Source organism: Zonotrichia leucophrys, chromosome 19 (genome assembly GCF_028769735.1).
Source record: "Zonotrichia leucophrys gambelii isolate GWCS_2022_RI chromosome 19, RI_Zleu_2.0, whole genome shotgun sequence".
Taxonomy (NCBI): Eukaryota; Metazoa; Chordata; class Aves; order Passeriformes; family Passerellidae; genus Zonotrichia; species Zonotrichia leucophrys.
The window spans coordinates 1,577,171-1,602,467 of record NC_088188.1 but is presented as its reverse complement, the minus strand read 5'-3'; the positions used below and the strand labels follow the sequence as shown (position 1 = coordinate 1,602,467).

Here is a 25,297-nt window from a genome sequence, read left to right as displayed (position 1 = left end):
AGCTGGGGCTGCCCCTGGATCCCTGGCAGTGCCCAAGGCCAGGCTGGACAGGGGGACAATGGGAGGTGTCCCTGCCATGGCAGGTTGGGATCAGATGGTCTTTGAGGTCCCTTGCAACCCAAACCATTTCATGATTCTGTGATCTCACCTAGGCAGAGATTTACACCGTGTGCATATTTGCCATTAGTTAAGTGAAGTCCTTGTGTCATCCTCTGTGTCCTGTCCCTGTGTCCCACGTCTGGGACTGTGCCTGTGTTGCTGCTGTGGTCACAGCTGGTCTGTTCCTTCTCCCAAGGCCTGGTGACCCCTGGGACCCCTCAGCAGTGTCACCCAGGGGGTGACAGATGCAGACACTCCATGTCTGTGGCATGAAAACATTTCCAGCCATGATGGGAATCTCTGGGTGCTGCACATGCTGTGACAGGCTTTGGGAGTGTTTTCCTGGGCCGTGTCAGTGCTTGGTCCTGGAGAGGGAGGGAGTGGATCTCCCCTGATCCCAGCAGGGCAGCAGCATTGCAGTGCTCCCTCCCTGCTCCCAGCCTGGGCACAGCCACCCCAAAGTGCAGCCAGGGGCAGGGACTGCTCATCCCTCCCTTTGTCCCCCACGGTGAATGGGGGATTATCCATTGCAGCAGCTGCTTGGGGAAGAAAGAATGCTGGGATGAAGTAATCAAATCCTGTCAGGGATTGCACCACGTTGGGAGTAAATCTACTGAATAAACATAGTGGAAGATTTTCGTAGGGCTGTTGTGCAGAACCCCCTGCACCTTCCCCCTCCACACCCTCAGTGATGCTGCCAGGAACAACTGCAGCTGCTCCCACCGATGTGCAGTGTGAGCTCTATCTCCTGGTAAATCTGGAGTAACCACACAAATCATTCCCTTGAAGGTTTTGGATGCTTTGGCAGCTGAGTTGGCAGTGTTGAGATAAAAGAGCTGCCTGGAGCACCCTGTGTTATCAGAGCATCCCTGTGAAATGCTTGCACTTGTTTCAGGGAATCTTAACAGCTCCTTGCCTTTGAACAAGAGCAATTCTTTTTTTCTTTGTGGTTTCTTTAGGTAATTTTGGGCTCCAACATAACTGCTCCCATCCAATGTCCTCTGGGCAGAGGTGGTTATAAGATTATGGTGGAGCACATTGGCTTGTAGCTGTTGGAAAGATTTGGCTGTATGAGTCTGATCTGGGATGCAGCAAGATCCCAGAGAATGCTGCTGTTCTTCATCAGGAGTCTGTGGGCAGGGAGATGACAAACTCAATTACAAAAGCACAATTATCTGGGTTATTCAGGATGAGAAAAACCAGCCCTGAGCATCAGGTGAGATGTCCAGGCCACTGACAGCCCCAGCAGCAGCAGAGGAAGTTCTGTGTTAGCATAGGGAGAGTGAACTATCCATGAACTGCCCCTGCCCTAAGTGCACTGGGATGGTTCAGGGCAGTGACCTGTGGACAGCTCAATAGATATTTTTGTTCACTGCACCAAAACTGTGCAAATAGATGTAAATAATTAAAGGCTGAATAAATCTCAGAGCCTGGGACAGAAACCAGAGCTGTTCAGATCAGCTGCTCAAGCTCTGAGGAGCAGCCTGTGCTCCTTGGGCTCCATCCCCTAAAAGCAGCTGAAATCAGGGCTTGGGGGTGCCCAGGGGATGCTCACACCTGGGAAGGGCACAGTGTGAGAACAGGGGTGGGATTGCCTTGGAGGAAATGGTGAGGACATCAGAGAGACCAAGATTAATGCCAGAAATACCTGCTGGAGTAATCACAGGGTGCCCAGAGCAGCTGTGGCTGCCCCTGGATCCCTGGCAGTGCCCAAGGCCAGGCTGGACAGGGCTTGGAGCAGCCTGGGACAGTGGGAGGTGTCCCTGCCATGGCAGGGGTGGCACTGGATGGGCTTTGAGACCCCTTCCAACCCAACCCACTCTGTTATTCTGTGACCTTCTCCCCATGCATAGCTCTGTGGCCGAGTCTTGATTTTGCTGTGCTGTCTCTGTGGAACACCATAATAACCCTATTTCCAGGCACTTTATTTTTTTTTCTGAGGTTTTTTTTTTGTGCAACAAAGATAGGCTCTTGGTCTGTACTTTGCAGAACCATTTAATGTTGTTTGTTTTTAATCTGTTGTGTGATTAAAATAGATTAATGTTGTAGTAACATAAAAACCCTCAGGGGGTTTTGTTCTCTTTGTAAATATTCTCTAGGATCTCTTCTGTCTTCTAAACTGTGTGTAGGGAGAGTGTTTAATGGGACCTGGGGAGAAAAGAGACACATCTTAAACTTAATATAAGAATTTAATTTTTAATAAGTTTCATTTGGGGTTAGAGTATTCATATTGGAGTGGAAATTAAAGTGTCTAAATGCTTTTTTTGTGTGTAAGCTGTTGGAAAATCTTTAAAGAGACATTCAAGGGAAAAATCTTCCTTTCCTTTTTTATCTGATCTTAAAAATACAAAATTAGAGAAGGCAGTGCTTGATGTCATGCACTGATATTTAACCTGGTTTTGCTTTGAGCTGTCTTTAGGTGGTACATAGTGGGTTTGTGTGCAGGGAGTGGCGTGTCCTGCCCTCTGCAGCAGATCCTGCTGCTCCCTGTGACCCAGGGATGGGTCTGTGCAGGGCTGGGCTGCCCACAGGGACTGGGACAGGAGTCGGGAGCCTTGCAGTGTTCCTGGCTGTGGAGCAGAGGAGAGGTGAACCAGGCTGGATGTGTTACCAGGGTCCAGCAAAGGGCCTGTGGTCTCTCCAGGTTTGTGGGTGAAAAGAAGATCAGTCACTTCATAAATGTGCTCTGGTCTTTGGCTGGGAGCAACACTTTGCTGTTTTATTCAAGCTTAGGGAGGTTTTTACTTTGTGTGTGGTGAGAGCAGCTCTAATCCTGGCAGCCTGGAGAGGAGGGGAGGCTGGGCTGAGGCAGCTGCTGGTGTGCTTTGGGCTCTGCCAGGCCACAGTCACACCTGAGGGGAGCCATCACCTCTCCAGCCAGCACACCTGCACGTTTGGCTGCACTTGCAGAGGCCATGGTTTGGGGTGGGAGGTGTTTGCTCCATCTCTCCCCTCTGTGGGGCTGTCTCTGGTGGCCTCAGGCTGCTGCAGAGGCCCCAGCACTGTCAGTGTGGGTGGATCCATTACCCCGGGCTCCTGTGGCTAAATCACAAGCTGAGCTGATTCCTCTGCAGCTGGTAACTTGCACAAGTGTGTCACAAGTCCTTCTGGAGCAGGGGATGTCACTCAGCAAATCCCAGCTGCAGCCACCAGCCCTGCTGCAGGCACATCCCCAGCTGGGCATTAGTTTAACACCCAGGATTTATCTTGGCATTGTGGGCTCTTTCTGTCTTCATGGGGAGGCATCAGGATGTCCTCAGGCTCTTTGTAGGATTAAGACCTTCCCATGGCATTGTGACAAGGAGGAAATTTAAGGAACAAGTGTTTAATTTAGAGATAATCTGGTTGTTGTGAAGTGGGGGGATTAGACTGGTAAATTCTCCTGCTGGGCAGGTTTGTGCCATGGTGGCACCAGGGAAAAAGCCTCTGTGGAAAAGGAGCTCCAGCCTGATGGTGTGAGGAGCTGGGAGCAGGAAAGAAAGGGATTTTGAGTCCAGGAATGAGATGTGAAACGGCCATAGAGATGTTCTGTCCTTTAGGAAGAAGGGAGGGAATGGATGGAGTCCTGTGGGAGAGGAAGGGGCACAGAGTGGGCTGTGCTGGGGTCACTTGTGAGGCCCCAAAGCTGAGCAGTGCCAGCAGAGTCCTTCCTCACAGGGGGCCACAGAAGAGCTGGAGAGGGACTGGGGACAAGGAATGGAGGGACAGGACACAGGGAATGGCTCCCAGTGCCAGAGGGCAGGGCTGGATGGGATATTGGGCAGGAATTGTTCCCTGTGAGGGTGGGCAGGCCCTGGCACAGGGTGCCCAGAGCAGCTCTGGATCCCTGGCAGTGCCCAAGGCCAGGCTGGACAGGGCTGGGAGCAGCCTGGGACAGTGGGAGGTGTCCCTGCCATGGCAGGGGTGGCACTGGGTGGGCTTTGAGGTCCCTCCATCCCAAACCATTCAATGATTCTATCATCTCCTCCTGTACTTATTTCCTGGGCCACAGAGTTTTGTGTTTCCTAAACCCTTCTGTTTATCTCTAAACTCACTTAGTATCTAGTGTTCATTTTTCAGCCTTGCTTGAAGAGGAGTAACTTGGAGAAAACACTTCATGTGTTCGTGGTGGCACCACCTCACCCCTCCTGAGGAAAAGCTGTTAAACGTTTTCAGCAGTTTCCAGTAAAACTGGTGGTAGCTGGTAAATGTTAAACAGGAGTTTTTTCCCCCCTTCTAGTCAGAAACAAACTTTAGGAAGCTGGAAGTGAGTGCTGGAGAGCTTCCAGCACAAATGTCAGGCTTGGCATCTCCTGGGAGCAGGAGGGGTTGGATCCCTCCAGACATGGAGGGTGAGGAGCAAGTGTGGTCCTGACCTGCAGCCTGAACCATTTGCTTGTGCTGCCCTCCCTCCTTCTCCCAGAATCAGTTTGACAGCCTTGTCTTGATGATAATTAAAATAATCCTCCCCACAAGGGCAGTGGCCATAGTTGTGTATGTGTGTACCTGTGCACAAGTGTGCAAATAAGTGCACACACCTGTGTGATAAATGTGTGTCTCACACTGGGCTGATCTGTTGAATGGAGCCACAATAGTTTCTTATGGGCCCATGTGATTTTCTGTGTATTTTCTGTGTGTTTATATTGATTTTTGTGTATTTGTATTGATTTTCTGTGTATTTCTATTGATTTTCTGTGTATTTACATTGATTTTCTGTGTATTTGCCTTGTTGCACTGGAGATCAGTACAGTTTCAGCCTCCTGCATGTTGTAGAAGGATTATACATGGTTTGATGTGTCAGTGGTTGTCAGGACCCCATGGCAAACCAAGTACATGAGCTCAGGACATGATTATTGAATGCTCATGGCTGTCAGCTTCACAGGAAAGGGAGAAAACCCAGCGAGGAACTTCTCAAACATCTCAAACACAACAGGGAGTTGTGCAAGGAAATAAATTATTTTATCTTACATTTACTTACTCAAATGCTTTCTTTGAACCACAGTGAGGAGTTCTGGCATTCTGCCAAGCTTGGATTTGACCTTTTTTTAAAATCCTTATTATTATTCTCATGAAACGAATACAGAGAGGCCTTAAGCAAGAGCTGATTCTTGTTTTACACCAGCCCCTGCCCTGGAAAGCTCATCATCTAAATCCTGGAAAAGGAAACGGGGCCAAGCACTGACCTAACTGCATCTTGAGGGAGCTGGAGCAGAACTTTAATCTTCTAGTCTAGTGCACTGTCCCTGAATCACGGTGATTTTCCATAGTTCACATCATTTTCTCTCTATATTTGAAGATGTTGCAAGATGAGTTTGCCCAACACATCCTCGAGGGTTATTGCTAAAAGCTCCTCATAGCCTTGCAAGAAGGATGTGCTTGGGCATATCTATTACCTATTAAACCTGGTGAAATAGTGCAGCTTTCCCATGTCATAACAAATCACACCCGTGCCAAAATAGCTGCAAACATTCTCTAGGACTTAATGAGCTCCTGCTGCTTCACAGTGGTCCAAACAAGTTGTTATTGTGGCTGTTAGAGAGTGCAGAATTATATTATTGAAGCAGTCTTGTAAAAAGACAGGATGGGTGTCAGGGAAGCCAGTCCCACACACAGGGAGGTGTGGGGGGCACACAGAGGCACTTTTCCCCCATGGTAATGCAGTTTATAGATGTGTAATCTTCTGTAATTCTGGTATTAATAAACAGAAGGTGTCTTTCTTCCTGAAGTTCCTTCAAGCTGTAAGAGAGGACAAAATAGTGAGAGAGAAATACTTCATATTTCCATTATGCTCAAAGCAGCCCTGGATCCCAAAATGAAGCAAAAGAGGGAATTTGGGGAGCTGAACTCCACTCTGACTTTCAAGAGCTTCTTTCAAAGAAGCTTCCACACACTGTCATAAAAATGTCAGTGTGAAATATCTGAGCAAGAGCAAATTGAACAATCTGGTGATTCTAGTGCCTTCATCTGGAGTCTCATGCCTGCAAGGGTGTGCAAAAGTCAATAAGTGGAATTGGAGGTTATTGATTATTTCACTGGGCTGCTGTTGAAACATCATATGTGCTTGATTTGGTCTTCAAGCACCCGGTAAATGCTTGGGTTTGGTTTTACCTCCCTTTGGGAAAAGAATTGAAAATACTATAAAACTGAAAGTGTCTGCAGTTTTTTCCCCCCAGTTTTGAAGTATTTTTCTTAAACTTAAATAAATGTTATTTGTCAAGGTTCCCCTCACTCCAAGATGGAGATTTCATGCCACAGGTGGGGGCTCTGCATAATTTATAAGGGATTGAGCTTTCTGTTGGACGCTGCCACCTGCAGCCCCATGGATTTTAGGATGTCTGGATTAGATGTCTCCTCTGCCCTCTGCTTCTTGGAAACCAAAACTGTTACAGAAATGCCTTTTTACTTTTAACCTGAAAGAGAGTAGGTTTAGGTGGGATATTGGGCAGGAATTGTTCCCTGTGAGGGTGGGCAGGCCCTGGCACAGGGTGCCCAGAGCAGCTGTGGCTGCCCCTGGATCCCTGGCAGTGCCCAAGGCCAGGCTGGACAGGGCTGGGAGCAGCCTGGGACAGTGAGAGGTGTCCCTGCCATGGCAGGGGTGGGATGGAATGGCTTTAATGTCCCTTCCAACCCAACTCATTCCATGGTTCTGTGACCCAGAGTGCTGTAGCCCTGGGAAAGGAGTCAGTCTGTCCCTTGCAGTGGGGGAGGACAGAAGCAGCTCTCTTTGCTCCAGCTCTGCAATCCCCCCTCAGTGCCCTGAGGGGGGAGGGATCCTGGAGGGATGTGTGCCCTGAGGAAAGGTCTTGGAAAGGATCTTGGAAAGGATCAACAGAGAGGGGAAAAATAAAATGAAATGTGAGTTGTTCAGCTGTTGAGGTGAAAATGAAAGTTGAGCAATAAAACCTTTTTTGACAGGTTACCTGTGCTGGGTGGGAGAGGTTGGGATATTGCATTCCAGGCTGACTCTGCAGAGCATGGATCCAGAGGAGGGTCTGTGGAATGGTTGGGAGATTTTCTCCTTCCCTCTCCACACCAGTCACCCAGACACTGTGGGAATTCCTGGTGGGCAGTTCTGCAGCCTTCAGGCTGCTCATTCCTTGCTGGAAAGGCTGAGGGAGCTGGGGCTGCTCAGGCTGTGAGGATGAGGAGGGCCTGGAGCATCTCTGTGCCCAGCAAAGGCTGAGGGAGCTGCGGCTGCTCAGGCTGGAGAGGAGCCCCAGCTGAGAGGGGCCCTCAGGCCTGGCTGTCCCTGTGTGCAGGGAGGGGCAGAGCAGGGCCCAGGCTCTGCTCCAGGCCCAGCAGTGGCACCAGAGCCACGGGCAGGGCCTGAGCCCAGCACTGCCCCTGCCCAGGAGGCACAACTTGTGCCCTGGGCAGTGCCCAGCCCTGAGCAGGCTGCCCAGGGAGGGGCTGGAGTCTCCCTCAGCACTGGGGATCCTGCAGAGCCCTGTGCACACAATGCTGTGCCCTGTGCTCTGGGATGGCCCTGCCTGAGCACGGAGGTGCCACCAGGGACCCTCTGCGCCCCTTCCAGACTGGCCCAGCCTGGGGTTCTGGCACAAGCTGGCACAATGTGCCATCCTGGCCTGGGGAGAGTGTCCACCACCACCCCCAGCTGCAGGACACTCAGTGCCCCAGTCTGGCTGCCAGCAGGGAGGTTTGGTGACACCTTTGATGCCCTGACAGGAAGATCCCAAGCAGGTCCATCCCCAAGGCCTGGCAGTGCCCCTGCACCAGCTGGTGCCTCTGAGCCCAGGTGTCAGTGTCACATTAATCCCCAGATCAAACAATCAGCTGCTGCCTAATCAGGAGGTGACTCCCTTCACATCCAGTTACATATGTGCATAACTTGAGGGAGGTCTGACCCTGAGCCGTGGTGGTTTAGGATTGCAGTGAGTGCTGTGTGCAGGGTGAGGGACAGGAGCAGCTCTCCAGGCATTCCTTCCAGCAGCAGCTCTGTTGGAAGCCAGCTTTGCCAGGTCAGGCAAAGGATGCTTTTAGAAAAAGGGGAATGAAGAGGGAAGAGGTTACTTTGAATTCCAGCTGTTTCCCCAGAGCAGCTTTTAAAACAGCCCCACATCTGGGCAGGGCCAAGGGTTGGGGCCTCAGGCACTGGTCCACAGCACCACTGTTCAACAGATTTTTTAAATTTTTCCTGTAAAAGAAATTTTATGAAGTTAAATTGAAATATTCTGGCAGATTTGTAGTGTGCAAATAAGGAGATGGGTTCTCATCTCCCTGCCTCACACATTCCAAGGAAGGTTCAGGTTGGATAGTAGGAAAAAATTTCTTCACTGGAAGAGTGGTTAAACACTGGCAGAGGCTGCCCAGGGCAGTGGTGGAGTCCCCATCCCTGGGAGGGTTCAAAATACAAGAGGATGCAGCACTTTCTGGTGTGCTTTAGTGTGCATGGGGGTCAGAGCTTGGACTTGATGATCTCCGGAGGCCTTTTCCAACTTTAATGGTTCAGTGATTCTATAAAAGGAACAAAAGGAAATTGTAAGTTGAGTTGTAGAGCTCCCTGGTGGAAGGTAATGTTAGGGTAGCTTAGGAGGGTTCAGAGGATTATTAGATGTTTACAGAAATAATAAAAAAGTTATCACAGTTCTGCCAGGTGGGATATCAGTTTGCCCGAGGAAGAAGCCCTCAAGGTTCCTCATGTGAACCAGCCTCGTGGTGGGAGGGCTGGGAGAGGTTTCCTTGTGTGTGGGCTGGGGCTGAGTGAGAGGTTCCCATTGTCCCACTGCATCTGCAGCTGGCAGGAGTGAGGAGCAGATCCGAGATGGAATGGACCACTGATGCTCTGCACCTCTAGTGAGCTCTGTTTTCTGCTAAAATGTGGTGGGTTTGCTGTACTGACACCCATGGGTGCCTTCTGCAGAGAGAGCAGGAAGGTGCAGCACTGCTGGTGAATGGTACAGATTGTTTATAAAGAGCTGCTTTGCTGGGAAGCAGCTGCTGCCAGCGTGGGGCTGGCAGGGTGAGCACCCCAATTCCTTCCCAGTGCTGAGGGTGCAGTGGGGCCCTGGGGCTGGCAGGGGTGAACCACACACCCCAAATGTCCCAGCTGACAGCTGAGCAAACTGCAGAGCTCCCAGCTGGGGGTGGTGATGTTGGCCCTGAGGATTAGCACAGCAGGTAGCTGTGCTGGCACAGGGCAGGGTTTGGGCTCAGGGATAAGTACACATTCTTTTATTATTGCAGCTAATGGGAATCTGCCAGCCTTTGAGGCACAGAAAGGCTCACTGGCCACCTGTGAGCTAATCACAAAGATTTGCCTCATTCTGTATTTCAGCTCACTTGGAGCCTGTAATCTAATTTCCAAACAGAGATGAGAAGAGTGAACAATTCATTTTCTGCTTTACATGGCTGTGCTGGTAAACTTTTAATCCTTTTAGAATTACAGTTCCCTGTCACATGGAGGCAACACCACACAGTCCTGCTTGTGAGGCTGGAGGCTTTGGATTCACCATTGCTGGATAATAATTAGCCTCAGCAGCAAGGCACAACATGAATTAAAATTAAAGTGAGGAGCACAGGACATTTTTCAAATGCTATTATGAATCATACACAGGCTAATGAATCCAGCTTGGATAGAAAATCCCCATGTTTGGGGCCATCCTCAGCCTCAGACAGCACACCCTGATGTTGGTGTCCTCTTGCATGTGGGACACTGCTGTGCCCATCCTGTGTCCTGCCAGCTCATTCACCACATCCCAGGGACAGTGTGGGGCACATCTGACTTTAATCTTCATTGCTTGCCATTTATTGTGGATATTCAGGCTATGAGTGAGGCTGTGGGCTGAGCTGAGCTGGAGGTGCTGTGTTGGCTGTGAGCCCAGTGCTCATTCCTGCTGCTGTGTTTAGGATGTGCTCAGGCTCCCAGACAGCTCCTCCTTCACGGCAAACCACCCTGCCCTGCTGCTCTGCTGTGCTCACTCTGGACAGGCCAGCTGGTGTGTCCTGAGGGTGGGCGCTGCTCGTGGTGATGTGCAGAGGCACTTTGACAGAGTGTTTTTAGTGATCTGTGTGGGCAGGGCACAGAGGATCCACAACTCTGGGGTCAAACACCTCAGCTGGAGCTTCCCTGAAGATGTCTGCCTCAGGAGTGAAGAGTGGCTCACAGGGACCATCACACTGACTTCGTACCTTTGCTTGAATTTTGCTTTCAGACAATTTGCAAAGAGCTGGGTGTTACTGGACATGTATAATTAACACATTTAATGTGGCAATTTGTTGACCAGAAACAATAAAATCTCATTTCTGCACTTGTTGGTACAACCCAGACCAGGGGAATCCTTCCTGGGCAGTGGGAGCCGAGGGCTGGATGAGCCCTGGCACAGCTGCCCAGGGCAGAGGTGGAGTCACCAGCCCTGGAGGGAGTTAAAAGGTGTCCAGATCTGGCATGTGGGGACATGGGTTAGTGGTGGCCTTGGCAGGGTTGGACTCAGTGATCTTAGAGAGCTTTTCCAACCTTAACAACTCTGTAATTCTCTAACATCAACCCTGATTCTCTGACATCAGTCTTTTTCTCTGCAGCATTGGAAACTCAAGGAAAGTAGTGCCAAGCATGAGAACAGTGTAAAGTGACCATGATGGGGGAGCTGGGATGTGGAAGCTCAGCAAAGTTTCCTTGAGCTGAAATATTTATAATTGAAAATGGGAATTCTCATGGTGCTGAGCTCCATCTTAGTGTTAGCAAGTGGTTTTAATCTCTCTGCTTATACTGGCATCATGCCTTTAAAATCAGAAATTCTTTGCCTGTAAAGATCAAATTCACAGAGGAGCCAGGGCTGTGTGGCTGGTGAGCTGGGGGTGTGACACCTCTCAGGGGGAATAGATGTGTTATTTTGCTGTATAAACATATCACACACATCCTTGTGGTCCTTGGTGTTTTCAGCTGAGCTGTCAGGTTACATTTGATCAGTGTTCACAGGGTTATACCTTTCAGGCTGCTTTTGAAAGCTGCTTTTGTTCAAGCTCATTCAAGTAATCCTGTCACACACAAGTGGGATGAGCAGATGTCATGGGCATTTCAGGGAATATTGTGGATCTGTAGCCAAGGCAAATCAATAAGTAGGAGAGGCTATTGATAAACTCAAGATATTTTCCTCTCCTTGTCCTCTGATGAGGTTAACCCTGTGCTGAGGTGATGTTCCTATTGATAATTGAAGAAAATGATGCAACCTTGCAGTGTTTTCTGGTTCTAATTGATTATTGTCTTGTATTGTCACCTCATTTACTCTGGGCAGGTTGGGAGTGTGCTCCCACCCTTGTGCTCTGGCCATGAGGGGTCACAGGGTGCTCTTGTAACAGCCAAAAGAGGAGAGAGGAAGGCAGAGAGGGGCTGATGGAGGGACAGGACCCAGGGAATGGCTGCCAGTGCCAGAGGGCAGGGATGGATGGGATACTGGGAATGAGGAATTGTTCCCTGTGAGGGTGGGCAGGCCCTGGCACAGGGTGCCCAGAGCAGCTGTGGCTGCCCCTGGATCCCTGGCAGTGCCCAAGGCCAGGCTGGACAGGGCTGGGAGCAGCCTGGGACAGTGGGAGGGGTCCCTGCCAAGGCAGGGGTGGCACTGGGTGGGCTTTGAGGTCCCTCCCAACTCAACCCATCCTGGAATTCTATAACTCTTGAGATTCAGGTGCATAAAAAGCCCCTGGTTTTTGCCACAGTTTCAGAGAATCCTGGCAGAAACTCCCAGGTGTTTGGGTCTAAGGCAGTTCTGAGCAGAGATCAGGAGCAGAGCCCATGGTTGGGCAGGTGGGATTTGTGTCCTGGCTCCAAGGTTTGTGCAGCATTTTGGGAAAAGCCTTGTGCTGGTGCTGGAGGGGTGGGAGGTACAGCCTGGCCTCACAGGGGCTTTCTGTGTCTGGGTATCTGGGTGTGTTTTAGAAGGATTGCCATGACAAAACCTGAATGTCTTTGATTAAAATGCAGAATTGAAACAGGAAGGTGAAACTCTGATCACAAACCCATTATTGGTAAAGAATATTCCCCAGTGACTTTGTCAGCATCACCTCCCACCTGGGAAGTTTTCCAGCCCCTTTTGGGAGCCCCTTCAGTCATCCCTCAGGACCTGGCTGTGGAATACTTTGGGGCTGCGTAGTTAATGATGCCATTTATTGATTCCCAGCTGGATGGGTTAGGAAGTCAAGAGATTTTATTGGAAATAAACCTTTGGCTGTGTGTGTTGAAGCAGGATTGAGTTCTTGCAGGGTCTGTGAGTATGTTACACCTGTCTGCAGTTCCTTCCTATTTACTAAAGTGCCAGGATTCCTGACAGACAGGTGTTTGGATATTCCCTTTCCTTCCCTCTAAAAAGCTTTACCCCATTCCTTTGTACTAAATCAAGAGGTGCTTTAAAAACAATGAAATAAGTAAGTGCTGTCATGTGCTCCCAGTGTACAGCTATAGGAGTTACATTTATGGAGAGTGTTCTCTTTAACAGCTGGATGAAATAAATGGTTTAATGTGCAGCACTGGAGAACTCTGCACTCTCAAATCAAGGCCAGAAGCAGCTCAATGACTGAAGAATTGTCAGCATCTTGTGCAATCCCACTAAGTGCTTCTTTTCATTGATCTGCAACTTCAGTGTTGACAATTAAATCCCTTTCAGTGCAGAGGATAAACATTTTTAACAGGAGGTAGCAAAATCTTTTGTCCTGAATGATTTTCTTCTCTGTTTTATAATTAAGTACAAAGTGTGTCACCAGCCTTGCTGTTCACTTGTGCTAAATACCTGCTCACTGTGGAGTAATTGCTATCAGCAGATGACAGAGCTGCAAGGAGCTGTGCTTTCGAAGGCATGTTCTTCATTTGCATAATCAAATGCTTTGTTAGTGTCCTTGGAAATTAGGATGAAAGATGACTGTGTGCTAAAAATGAGAAATTGTTTTTAGCAAATTATGTGTATCCAGTACAACAGCTGAGCTGCTCTGGGGCCTGTTTGATGTGTGCTGGCTGCTGCAGCCACAGCCTCCTCCCTGTGGCAGGAACAGCTCCTGGCACCTGCCTTCCCCATCAGATACTGCCCTGACCAACGTCTCATCAATATGAAATGGACAATCAGGGCTGCAATCTCATTAATTATTTCAAGCCTTGTAAAGTGCTTGTAAAGAGCTGGTGGGCTGTGGGGTAGATGCATTCCAGGACTCCAGAGGTGTCCTGGGGGTTTGTATGGGTTGTGACAGTTTGTACCAGCTCCTCACTTATCCATGGTAAAGCTGGAGAAAATGGGTTTGAAAGATCTGGGTTTTTATCTTATATTAAGAAGTTTGGAGAAAAATTGAGTTAGGCAGATACAGTGTTGTCCAGAGTTCAACTTACCAAATTAATCAACTTACCAAAATAATACTATTTTAAAATTAAATTATTGAATAAAATATTTATTTGGTAGTCACAAAGATAATGCTGCAGAACACAAAACTCCTATCATTTTCCCACTTGTGCAGTAACGTCTTTGAACTTAATCCTAAACTTTCATCTCAGGAAAGTGGAAAATTTAGTGCTGGTTCTGAGTTGATCTCTGAAGTTGCCTGAGGCCAGACATGGAGGCTGAATCTGGATGCAGGCAGGAGGAGGAGTGACACAGGGTATGATACAGCCTTGTTTCTGGATGGCATCCAGACCTGGACACAGAAAAGTTGGATGATTTTAAGTTTGGGATAAAAGTTTGGCCACTGTGAGTTTGACATGGTCCTGCAGTGGTGTCCCTGAGGGGATTTCATTCCTCAGGGCCAGGGCTGCTGCCCAGGGCACTGGGGACTGGCCAGGATGGGGTGGCCATGGCACATCCTGTGCTGGCTCTTGGCACCTCCTGTGCTCTTTGGTGCTCCTGGACCCATCTGCAGACACCTTGGCCAGGCACAATGAGGGGGTTCTGAATTGATGATTCTCTGGGAATGTCACATCTGGCAAATTCCAACAGGGAATTTTGTCAGTGGAGAGCAGCTGGGCTGTTCCTGTGGCTGTGATGTTCCACCTCTGGCCAGCCTTGGCCTCTTTGGGACCACACAGGTGGGACACAGGAGCCAGAACACAAAGTGTGGGTCAGATTTTAGTGATTTGCACATTAGAAAGAGAGAAGTGATGGAAAGCTGCATATTGCCTGTATTTATTATACAAATCCATGTCTCCAGAGGGAAGTGTTTGCTGAGTCTCTCTGGGTCACCTGGGTTACCTACAGGTGTCCCCAGGGTGGCCTTGGCTGCTCCCTGGTGTGATGATAGTCTCATACACAGCAGGGTCATGTGGAGGGCTCTGGAGTTCTGTGTGTTAGAGTGAAAAACAGAGGAATTTGAGATTGAAGGCACATCAAAGGGCACAGGAATGGAAGACAGTGAAAGCTGCATTTCCTGTCTGGGAAATGCCAATGTTTCTCAGTTCTCAGCATCAAATTCTGGCTTTGTTCCATTTTTAGTGGAAGACTGGCTGTTGATGGATGCAGTATCAACCCAGTGGAAAAAGGGGAGCCTGTATCAGCACGGAAGTTGCATCACAGTCACTGCCCTTCTGAATCCCAGTGTAGTAATTCCAGTTTATCCAAAGCAGAGTGTGGAGACAGCCAGCAAATAAAGTTAGCTTGGTGCTTGCTTAGCTGTTGGGTGGAGATGAATTCCTCTGATGATAAACAGCCTCAGAAAGTTGGGTTGTCTGTGTCATAGTGACATTAAGGGGTTTTTCCCCCAGAGTTTTTGCACTGAGGCAGTCAGGGTAGGAAAAGAGCAATCTTGTCTGTGTGACCTTGAAGTGCTGTTGATGAGGCCTGGAGCCCTCCTTATGGAACCTGTGATTGGTGGCGTTTATCAGCGAGGGGGGATTTCAACTCTCCAAATAAATGCAGTGGGCTGGAGAATTGGTTCTGATTTATCCATCATGGTTATCAGCAGGGATAACCTGCTGTGTGTGCTGGGACTCATGCACAGCTGGGCTGGGGCACAGTGTGGGTGCACTGGTGTCACACAGGAGAGGCAGAACCCACGGCATGGCTGCTGGGAGAGTGGGAATAACATTTATATTACTGCAGGCAGCATCTCCCCAGGGCAGACTCACAGGATGGCACTCAGGGCTGGGCACTGGGGATGTGAGCAGCAGCAGCAGGGAACACCCAGGGGACAGAGGCATCCCCAGCCCTTCTCTCCTGGGGAGGAGGAGCAGATCCCAGCTCTGAGCTGTTCTGAATAAATGTGACACATGAGAGAGGCTAAAGGAAAGAAAGGATTTAATGAATGCACTAAGATCAAGGTGATCCCTGTAGGTTTGGAAGTATCACCTCTGCAGGATTTCCAGACCACCTGCTAGAGCCATGTTCTGGGGCATTGCTGGTGACAAGCCTGAGTCCTCAAAGCCATTGTGTAAAAACCCCAATGAACCCAAAAACTTGTAACTTCTACAGCCGTAAGGACTGGGAACAGCCATTGTGTAAAAAAACCCAACAAACCCAAAAACTTGTAACTCCTGCAGCTGTAAGGACTGGGAACATAGATCCACCTATTCCTGAACAAACTGTTGCTCATTTCTCTCCTCCTGGGGAGCCTGCCTTGACAGATGTGTGGATCACACACTTGTAATAATGTTTGATCAAAGAGGATTGATCCAAAGAGTTAATGCAAGCAAAGTTTCCTTTACCTAGAACCTGCAGTTTATTGCAGTGACATAGACCTTGGGCATATGGCAGAGTAATTGTTTTTACCCCTCTGGAGTTCCACTCTTTCCCTCATAATCATCCCATCCAAGTTGATGGAGGAGCCTCTCTGCCTGTTACAGGTATTCCAGGAGTGAATAAAGAAGGTCCTCATAAAAGAAGCCCTCTTTCTTGCTTCCTTTTCCTCCTCTTTACCTCCCTTTTGCCTCCATTTGTCTCCTTTTTCCTCACCTCCTGTCTACCAACCTACGAAAATCCTCTGCTTTACCAAGCTTTTCACCCTTGCACTGGGTCTGTAAAACATTTAGTGAGTGAGTCCTGGTGTGGTTTGGTTTTGATATGTTAATGAAATTAAACTCAAATGATGCCATGTTTGTGACACATGGCTGCCAGGCTGCCCCCACGGATGTGATGGTTGGCAAACATATGCCCAAGCCATGGGCTGGCAGAGTTCACTCCTCATCCTCTGATTTTCACTCCTTTACTTCAGGATTTGCACAAAGGAGCTGTCAACAATTTTCTCTGAATGGGTGTTCTTTCATTTTGCATTTAGTAATTTTCCCCCTTAAAATTGGCAGAAGCAGAAGTAAAGTTGTCTTTTCTTAGGGCTATTTAGAACACTGGACACTTTTTAAATTCTTAGCTTGTCCCAAGCCACTTCAAACCTTGCATGTTTCCTTTGGGCTATGTTTCTGTGGTTGCTAGTTCAGGTTTAAGTCAGCTGTTCCACTGTTGTGCAATATGGCCCTAAAAGGGTTCCTGATCCCCCACCTGCAAGGCAGCACCTTTCCCAATCTTGGGTCAGCAACATTCCCCTGGATTTGTTCCAAGGGGTGCCATGGATCAGATCCACACTGGCAGAAGGTTTGGGGAGCAGTTCCAACAGGAAATTGCTGTGGAGCCCCAGTCAGCAAAACTCTTATGTACAGATGTTAAAATTGTATTCATTATTATTCAAGAGTTGGGAAATAGAAGTAAGTCACTCCATGATCAGCCCAACCAAAAAAGCCTGGGCTGCTGCTAGTGTGTGTTCTAAAGTTCAGATCTTGTATCATGGGGAAGGGCCTGGAGCCCCAGGAGGGGCTGAGGGAGCTGGGCAGGGGCTCAGCCTGGAGCAAAGGAGGCTCAGGGGGCCCTTGTGGCTCTGCACAGCTCCTGCCAGGAGGGGACAGCCGGGGGTTGCTGTGCTGTGCTCCAGGGAACAGGGACAGGAGCAGAGGGAACGGCCTCAGGCTGGGCCAGGGCAGCTCAGGGGGGACAGCAGCAGGAATTCCCCCATGGGAAGGGGGCTCAGCACTGGCACGGCTGCCCAGGGCAGTGGTGCAGTCAACAACCACGGAAGTGTTCAAAAAACATGTGGATGTGGTACTTGAGGACATGATTTAGTGGTGAACAAAGTGAGGGATTGAACTTGGTGAATATTTTCCAACGTTAACCATTCAGTGAGAAGCACGGAGCTCCTGTGGTGGTGGCTCCCTCAGAGGGTCAGTTCCCTCAGCTTGTTCCCTCAGTGAGGGAGTGATGATGAGTAACAACCATGGAGAACAGCAGCGCTAAACAGGGTCTGTCTTCTCTGCCATGTGTTTTATTTTGAGGAGAGTTACTGGGGCAGGTAGATTTGATTCAGTTTCACGTTCACCTGGATGGTTCTTGATGGAAACTAAATGGAGCTGCCCACTCGGAGTGTGAGTGGCCCAGCAGTGGCTTTGGACTGGCCTGTCTGTGTCACGTTTAACCATTTTCTCTCTCTGTTCTTGTTGTTGCAGATAAAGAGGTGGGAGTTGGCGCACTTGCTGACAATGACGACTCTGGTGCTAGGGGCCCAGCTGTCCCCAAAATATCAGGACTAGAAAGGAGCCAAGAGAAGAGCCAGGACAGCAGCAAAGACCCAATACTTGAGCCTGTGGTGCCTAAAGACCCCCGTCCTCAGGTGACGCCGCCGCCGCTGGAGCCGCCTGCCGAGGGCCGCTGCCCCAGCCCCGCGCTCGCCTCACGCCCCGAGGCTCCGGCCCCAGCGCCCGCCCCGGCCGTGCCGGTGCCCCCGGCCCCCGAGGAGCCCGGCCGCCCTCCTGCCGGCCAGCACTCCGGCCAGCCCTGCGGCCAGCACTCCGGCCAGCCCTCCGGCCCGCCCCCGGCCGGCCCGCACCCCCCGCGGCCGCAGTCGCCGCTGCCCCCGGCGCACCCGGCCCTGCCCGCCGTGCAGCCCCATCCCCAGAGCCTCTCGCAGCCGCTCTCTGCCTACAACAGCAGCAGCTTGAGCCTCAACAGCTTAAGGTAGGTGCACAGAGAGGGGTCTGGGGTGCTGGGCTGAGCTTGGAGGGGAATTGGATAAAGAAGGGACATCCCATCCCATCCCTGGGAAATACAGGGCACTTGGTGCATTTAACCTCTGTTCATCCCCTGAGATGAGCCAGGATCTCTCTGTGACCCGGTGATCCCATAAACTGGTATTTTAAGTTCATTTGCTTTGGATTTTTTTCCCTGCCATACTTGGGTTTTTGGAGGGAATTCTACACAGTGTATGTAGATGAGGGGAAGAAAAGCCCAGTTCCTGCACTGGGCTGCTCTCTGAAGGCTGACAGTTCTGCCCTCCCATCCCTGTAAATATCTGTTTTCTCCAAGCGCTGCCAAGGGCAGGGAACCCAGGAGCCCTTGATCGAGGTGCAGCTGGTGACAGCCCAGCACCAGCAGTCACACACCAGGCACTTCCCAGCTCCGTGTTTTCCTGCACTGCTGACACCTTGCAGGCTTCAGTGTTTCTCTCTCACCTGTCCACGGTGATATCAGCCTCACCTTTTATCTGTGGATAACAGAGATGAGCAGTGAGATTAAACACCATGTGCACAGGAACCGGTGATGTTCCCCTGAGTCAGGGATCTCAGATTTCCCCTGCTCTAAGCTGGGTTGCCATTCTCCAAGTCGAGCTCCCAGCAGGCAGGTGTGACCTTCAAGACCTGGGGAAGTAGTGCTGTGGTTGCTTCATGCTTTGACTAAAGACTGGGAGGTGTTTAAGACCTGGATTTATTTTTAACCAAGCTGGTATTGCTTGTCTTTAAAAGTCACTGCAGTAGAAGCATGTTGTTACTTGAAATAAAGACAAGGAGAATTAAGCCTTCCATGAATGTATTTTAAATACTCATTAGTAGGAAATGAAACCTGAAAATTTGCAGCCAGTGTAATCACAAATACTTCTTTTGTTGACTCAGCTTATCTCATTTTATTGTGAGGTAGAGAGGGACATTACCTGTACAATAAGTACAAATCTGTTGTTGCCTTCTGAACATTTTCTGCAGTCTTTCATCTTAGTAATTCACTTTAAAAAAAATTAAACTTTTATTAATGCAGTGATTTTGAGCTTCATTTGCCTGAAAGCATGAACCAGGAGCAGTCATGTAGAAAGGACCTGATAATTAAGTCATGAATGCCCAGGGCTGATTACTCCTTTGTGCTGTTGTGGGACAATACAGCACAGGAGAGCACGGCTCAGGTGTGTGGGGACCACAGGAAGTAAAAGATACCCGAACAGGTGTTGGAGAAGGGGTAGGACTGGAAATGGTAACTGGGCTTTGTAACACTGTGTTTGGCGTGCTGAGGTTGTGTGGTGTGTGTGTGTGGGGCTGTTCTGTGCCCTGACAGCCCCTCCTCTCGTTACAGCAGCAGCAGGAGCAGCACCCCCGCCAAGAGCCAGGCGCCTCCCCCGCACATCTCGCACCACCCGTCGGCGTCGCCGTTCCCGCTGTCCCTGGCCAGCCCCAGCCCCCTGCACAGCTTCCCCCCGGCCCTGCAGCCCCCCGCACACCCACACCACCCCAATATGTTTGCCCCTCCCACGGCTCTGCCCCCGCCACCCCCGCTGACCTCAGGGACGCTGCAGGTTCCAGGACACCCAGCTGGGAGCACTTACTCAGGTGAGAGCCGTGAGGGATGCTCAGCTCTGGGTTTGGTCAGAATAACCAAATCTGGGGTTTGGGCCTTGTGGTGGGGAGAGGCTGTACTGACTGTGAACACAGTGATGGCAATGCCAAGCAGACACCCAGGCACAGCCAGGGACTTGCCCTCTGCCCTGGCAGGGACTGCTTTGGGAAGGCTGTGGTTCTCCCAGGTTTGTTTTGTTCAATCCACAGTGAAATCACAGCTCAGTTCAGGAGGTGCCCACACAGAATCTGTACCCCCCACAGCAAAGGTCTTCATGCAGTGCTGGGCTCAGGTGTGTTCAGACTGGTTTGGGTTGGGTGGACCTCAAAGCCCATCCAGTGCCACCCCTGCCATGGCAGGGACACCTCCCACTGTCCCAGGTGCTCCCAGCCCTGTCCAGCCTGGCCTTGGGCACTGCCAGGGATCCAGGGGCAGCCCCAGCTGCTCTGGGCACCCTGTGCCAGGGCCTAACCAGGTCACTGAGGGGAAGAAAATGGAGCATTTGTGTAGTGTCATTTTGTGTCCATGCATCAGGATGCTCCTGTGAGCAGCAGCCACTTGTTTGCTCCCTCCAGCTTGCTCATCCACCCTCACCTATTCAGGACTGTGTCTGTGTCCCATAAATGCTCAGAGAAATGGGAAAACAGGCTTGGTGAGAGGGGAAATGGAAACTTTGTAATGTCTCAGGCCTTGGGATCTGAAGGAAGACCTGAGGGGGCTTTTTTACCCTGTACTGTGTCATGATTATCCACAGACAGCAAAGGAAGTGGCACAAGGCCTGAAAAAGCTTGGGGGAGTTGTTTTATTGTTTTATTGTTTGTTTCCCCCTGCACTCAGCACTGGTGAGGCCACACCTGGAGTGCTGTGTCCAATTTGGGCTCCCCAATTTAGGAAGAACATGGAGGGGCTGGAGCATGTCCAGAGAGGGGCAGCAAGGCTGGTGAGGGGTCTGGAGCACAAGTCCTGTGAGGGAGCTGGGGTTGTTTATCCTGGAGAGGAGGAGGCTCAGGGCAGACCCCATCACTCTCTGCAAGGCCCTGACAGGAGGGTGCAGCCAGGGGGGTCAGGCTCTGCTCCCAGGGAACAGCAGCGGGATGAGAGACCCAGCCTTCAGCTGCACCAGGGGAAGTTTAGGCTGGACATTAGGGAAAAAATCTTCACAGAAAGGGTGACTGGGCATTGGAATGGGCTGCCCAGGGAGGTGGTGGAGTCTCTGTTCCTGGAGGTGTTATAAAAGGACTGGATGTGGCACTCAGTGCCATGGTCTGGTGTGGGAACTCAGCACATCGCTCTGGATGTCCAGAGTTGCCGAGACAACCCTTGGGAGGCTCGGAAATCCTGGAATGCTGCCAGAAGTGCTTGGTGGTTGGATTTTGACCCTGCACGGGATGTGCCACCTGTATGAGGATAAGAGAATCACTTGGGGATAAGAGGTGTAAGAATTAATTATCCACAGGGTGAAAATACAGGTTTTGGGATTTTGGTACAGGGGGGTTAAGGAGACAAGATGGAGGAATTAGGGTGTGCTTGTCCTTCTTCTTTCTTCTTCTTGTCATCCATTTTCTGTGGTGATGTTGGCACTTTGGGATTGGTTCATGTTAAATGTGCACTTGTTAGTATGGGTAAAAGGTATTGGAAGGTAAAGGTAAATATATTGTACATAGTTTTTAGTATAAAAATAGACGACCGCCCAGTGGGAGGTCAGTGTGCCCTTGGCTGCCTTGCTGGTCAGACCTCTGTCAGGCTGGGAGAAAACTTTGTAGATAAGGGATAATAAACAATATTGAAGACCGAAAAATCTGAAGAGTCCTTTGGAGCGCGGGTTGTCCCAAGGCCACCTACGCGTGACTGGGCAGAGACAAAAGGCCAGACCGGTCAGTCTGGGTGCCAGGCTGCTGTTGGGTCCCAGGCTGGACTCTGTGATCTCCAAGTCATTTCCAAGCCCATGAACTCTGTCCCTCTGTGCTTCTGTGTTTCAGAGCAAGACCTCCTGCGGCAGGAGCTGAACACGCGGTTCCTGGCCTCGCAGAGCGCCGACCGCGGCGCCTCGCTGGGCCCGCCGCCCTACCTGAGGACAGAGTTCCACCAGCACCAGCACCAGCACCAGCACACACACCAACACACCCACCAGCACACCTTCACGCCCTTCCCCCACGCCATCCCTCCCACTGCCATCATGCCGACGCCAGCACCGCCCATGGTGCGTACCCCAGGCAGAAATGTGAGGATAAGTAGAGCACAACTCTATTCTTTGTTACAAAAGTATTGTGGAGAATTTGCCAGGTTGTGGGGAAGGGCTCCTGTGCTGCCCAGGGGTGTCTGGGCAGGAGAGGCAGGGCTGTCCCTCTGTCACAGTGTGAGGTTCAGGTGGCAGCACAGGACTGAGGGACGAGGCTCTGGCCAGTCCTGCTTGGAGTGTTTGCTCTGGGGCCTCCTCCTTTGTCCTGTCCCAAAAGATCCTGATTTGAAGACAGCAAAAATCCCAAACAGTTTCATTGGAAACTAATTTTCTGCGTATTTTTTCCTCTCTGTTGGTTGCCAAATAATAGAGAAGTTGTCTTCTATTTTGCCAACAGAAGTAAAGCAAGGAAATATAAAGTAACTAGTTTGTGCTTTGATCCCTTTGCAGTTTGACAAATATCCTACAAAAGTTGACCCCTTCTACCGTCACAGTGTGAGTTTTATTGCTCTGTTTCCAACTGACTTCACTGCTTTTCTGTGGTGGGTTGGGATCACCACTCAATCAATGGCACAGTGTCAAATCTCTCCCTAATCATCACTCCAGGATTTACCATTACCGTCCTTGGTTGCTTTGGCTTTTGAAGGCTTGCATTCGTGGTGCTTGTTTCTGATAAAGATGCAGTATCAGCTTTTCCAATCAAAAGATCTCTTGCTCACACACCATTTGGATCCAGGTTTGATGTGAAAAGATGAGACAGAAGGGCTGACTGTTCCATGGTTCAGGAGAAAGCAGTGATTCCATCACGGTGTTTCAGTTGTGCCACAAACCCTTGGGCTGATATTTTTGCTAAGGAACTTAAAATGAACTGACAAACTATCAGACAAATCCTTCAGGGATAGATAATCTAATAGTTTTCCCAATCTATCATATTTTGTTTGATAAAATCTGAAAACCTGTCATCTTATTCAGATTTCAAAGGCTCATCTGATCCACTGGGCTTGTTATGTTTTGAAAGCTCTGTGGGATGACAGCAACATGAATCCAGCTATGCACTAGAAGTGTTTACCTAAGCTACCAAAAATGTTACTTATTGAGATGAACTGATTTTTCAAATTCCAGTTATATGTAAACCCTTCTGCTGCTAAGGGTTGAATCCACTGATTGGTTTGCTGTTGAACCCTGGGTTGTATTTTCTTCATCCTATTGGCAGAGGCAGGTGTCTGGCAAGAGTTTCTTAATCCAAGAGCAATATTTTGATGAGAGAAGGAGTACTGCATCAGCACTCAGAAATCTGCAGAGCATTTGGCTTTATGTGTTGGTTTTGCTTAGAAGTGGAACTGGGCAAAAAAAACTGGTTAAGGCAATGTCTGGATTAAACACAGCCCCTGCTCACAGCCTGTCCTGCCCCTGAGCAGTCCTGTCCATGTCTGGCACCTGATTTGAGGAGCTGGGACTCCGTGTTTGCAGGCTCACAGCTCCAGGAACACTGGGCAGACATTGGGCAAAGGGCACTGCTGCTCACCTGCACCAGTGTTCATTGCACTCTGATTTGCTGAGCTTCACATGGCTTCAGGAGATTGTCATCAGTGGGGCCTGTGGATCTCAGCAGGAACACAGAATAGGGAGAGAGTGCATGGATTTTAGACAAATCAAGCACAGAAGTTGGCAGTGTAGGATAGGAAGCATTGCAGAAGTCTCCAGCTGTATCTGCTGTTCACATTCAGTCAAATAATCTCAGAAATCTGGGAGCTACCTGGATTGCAAAGGTTATGGCCTCACCCCTGTAAGGTCAGGAGAGCTCCATGCTGTGCTCCCTTAGCCAGGGAGCTGTGCTGGGGCAAGGCAGGGACCTGGGCTCTCCTGCCTTCCCTGGGGAGAGGTTTGTCCTTGGGAAGGGGCTGCCCTGGGGCCACTGTGGGACAGCTGCTCCCAGGGGATTCCATGGTGTCTGCACTGGGGCAACAGCCTGTCTGTGACCCCAGCCAGCCCAGCTGGGTGTCCCCTGGTCCCTCCCCTGGGACAGGTCAGGGCACAGGGAATGGGAGCTGTCCCTTAGCTGGGCTGAGGGCTCACCCACAGGGCAGGAGAAATACAAACACTGTCAGAATGTGGCACTTCCACAGAGCTGTCCTAGGGACAAGAGCTCCCACTGTAGATCCACACCTGGAGCTCAGATCCCTTAAAGCTGAGTGTGGGTGAACTTTGTGCAACAGGGTCTGTTTGGGACTTAAAATCCATCTACTTTAGAACAAGCAGTGCAGCTCACATCGAAGCTAATGTTGAGTTTTAAATCAGTGTTATTTCTTCTCTTTTAGCACAGTGAGGCTTTGCTTTCACCTGCAGCTGCTGCCAGGTCTAGTTTAGCATCACATCCACCTGGCCAAGGTGGTCACTGCATGTTTCCCCAGGGAAAACTAGAAGGGAAAACTGCTGCTCAAAAGAGAAGGAATTCTTGGGAAGAAGGAAGCATTTGACTGTGAAATGTGAATTCTGAAAGCTGGAGGAATTTAACTGATACAAATTAATCATAGAGATAAACTATTTATATTTTATTAATAATTCTGACCTTGAGGAAAGGTCACATTTAATTAACTTACCACTTGTTATAGAACTGAGGAAAGAATTCCTTACTATTAGTCATAGCCAATAGAATATGAAGTATTACATCTTTTGCCATCACTTAGAATTAGTCCATTACACAGAGAATTAAAGATAGAAGACACTGGAGAATTTCAAGCACATTTTACTCATTAAAAGTTATTGTAAATGAGGACAAATGTGTCTTAATGGTTTCTCAAATGTCTACAGTTCAGTATCAACTAATCTCAAAATGTTTTCTGCACCATTGGATGGAGCAGGTCCAAATTAAATAGAATTAAAAACAACAGCAGCAACAGGAACAGAGGCTCAATACCAGCCTTTTAAACTGAGAAAATCTTCTGATACCTCTGAAATGTTTTCTCAGCTTTCAGTAAATACAATATGGATAAATGGCATGGCAAGATAAGCTAGTGGAAGGAAAAATTATGAAGAGAAGCACAAGTGTATGCCTGGCATATCCAAATCCATCACAACTTTGTGGTGCTGTTTGACTCTGGGATGGGATTTGCTCAGTGTTTTCCCACCCCTCATGTCCAGTCTTTGACTTTGCCCAGTCCTGCTTCTGTTCAATTGGCCATTAACTCATTTATTTTGATCTTAAAAGTAGCACACAGTAGTTTGACTTTGCTCAGCCGTGGTCTGAGGGGAATTGGTCTCAGCCAGAGAGCCCTGTTAGGTTTTGGGGTGGCAATTCCAGTGGAGCTGGATCCTCTCTTAGATCCATCCCTCCAAGAGCCATCTCCTTCTAGATCCATCCCCTCCTAGATCCATCCTTTCCTACATCCATCTCCTTTGAGATCCATCCCTTCCTAGATCATCTCCTTTGAGATCCATCCCTTCCTAGATCCATCTCCTCTGAGATCCATCTCTTCCTAGA

The 25,297-nt window shown here is 49.6% G+C and overlaps 1 protein-coding gene across 7 annotated transcripts in view; it reads left to right on the top strand.

The window, feature by feature from the left end:
• Nucleotides 1–25,297, top strand: part of AUTS2 (activator of transcription and developmental regulator AUTS2) — a 794,855-nt gene that overhangs the window by 748,392 nt on the left and 21,166 nt on the right. For 3 of the 7 annotated variants that reach the window (XM_064729513.1, XM_064729516.1, XM_064729519.1), the window contains 4 exons: nucleotides 17,489–17,996; nucleotides 19,377–19,630; nucleotides 21,617–21,858; nucleotides 22,267–22,311. In XM_064729513.1, coding sequence (XP_064585583.1) covers nucleotides 17,489–17,996; nucleotides 19,377–19,630; nucleotides 21,617–21,858; nucleotides 22,267–22,311 — 1,049 coding nt within the window. The remainder of the gene's footprint in view (nucleotides 1–17,488; nucleotides 17,997–19,376; nucleotides 19,631–21,616; nucleotides 21,859–22,266; nucleotides 22,312–25,297) is intronic. The other 4 variants (XM_064729518.1, XM_064729515.1, XM_064729514.1 and 1 more) reach the window with 3 other exon arrangements.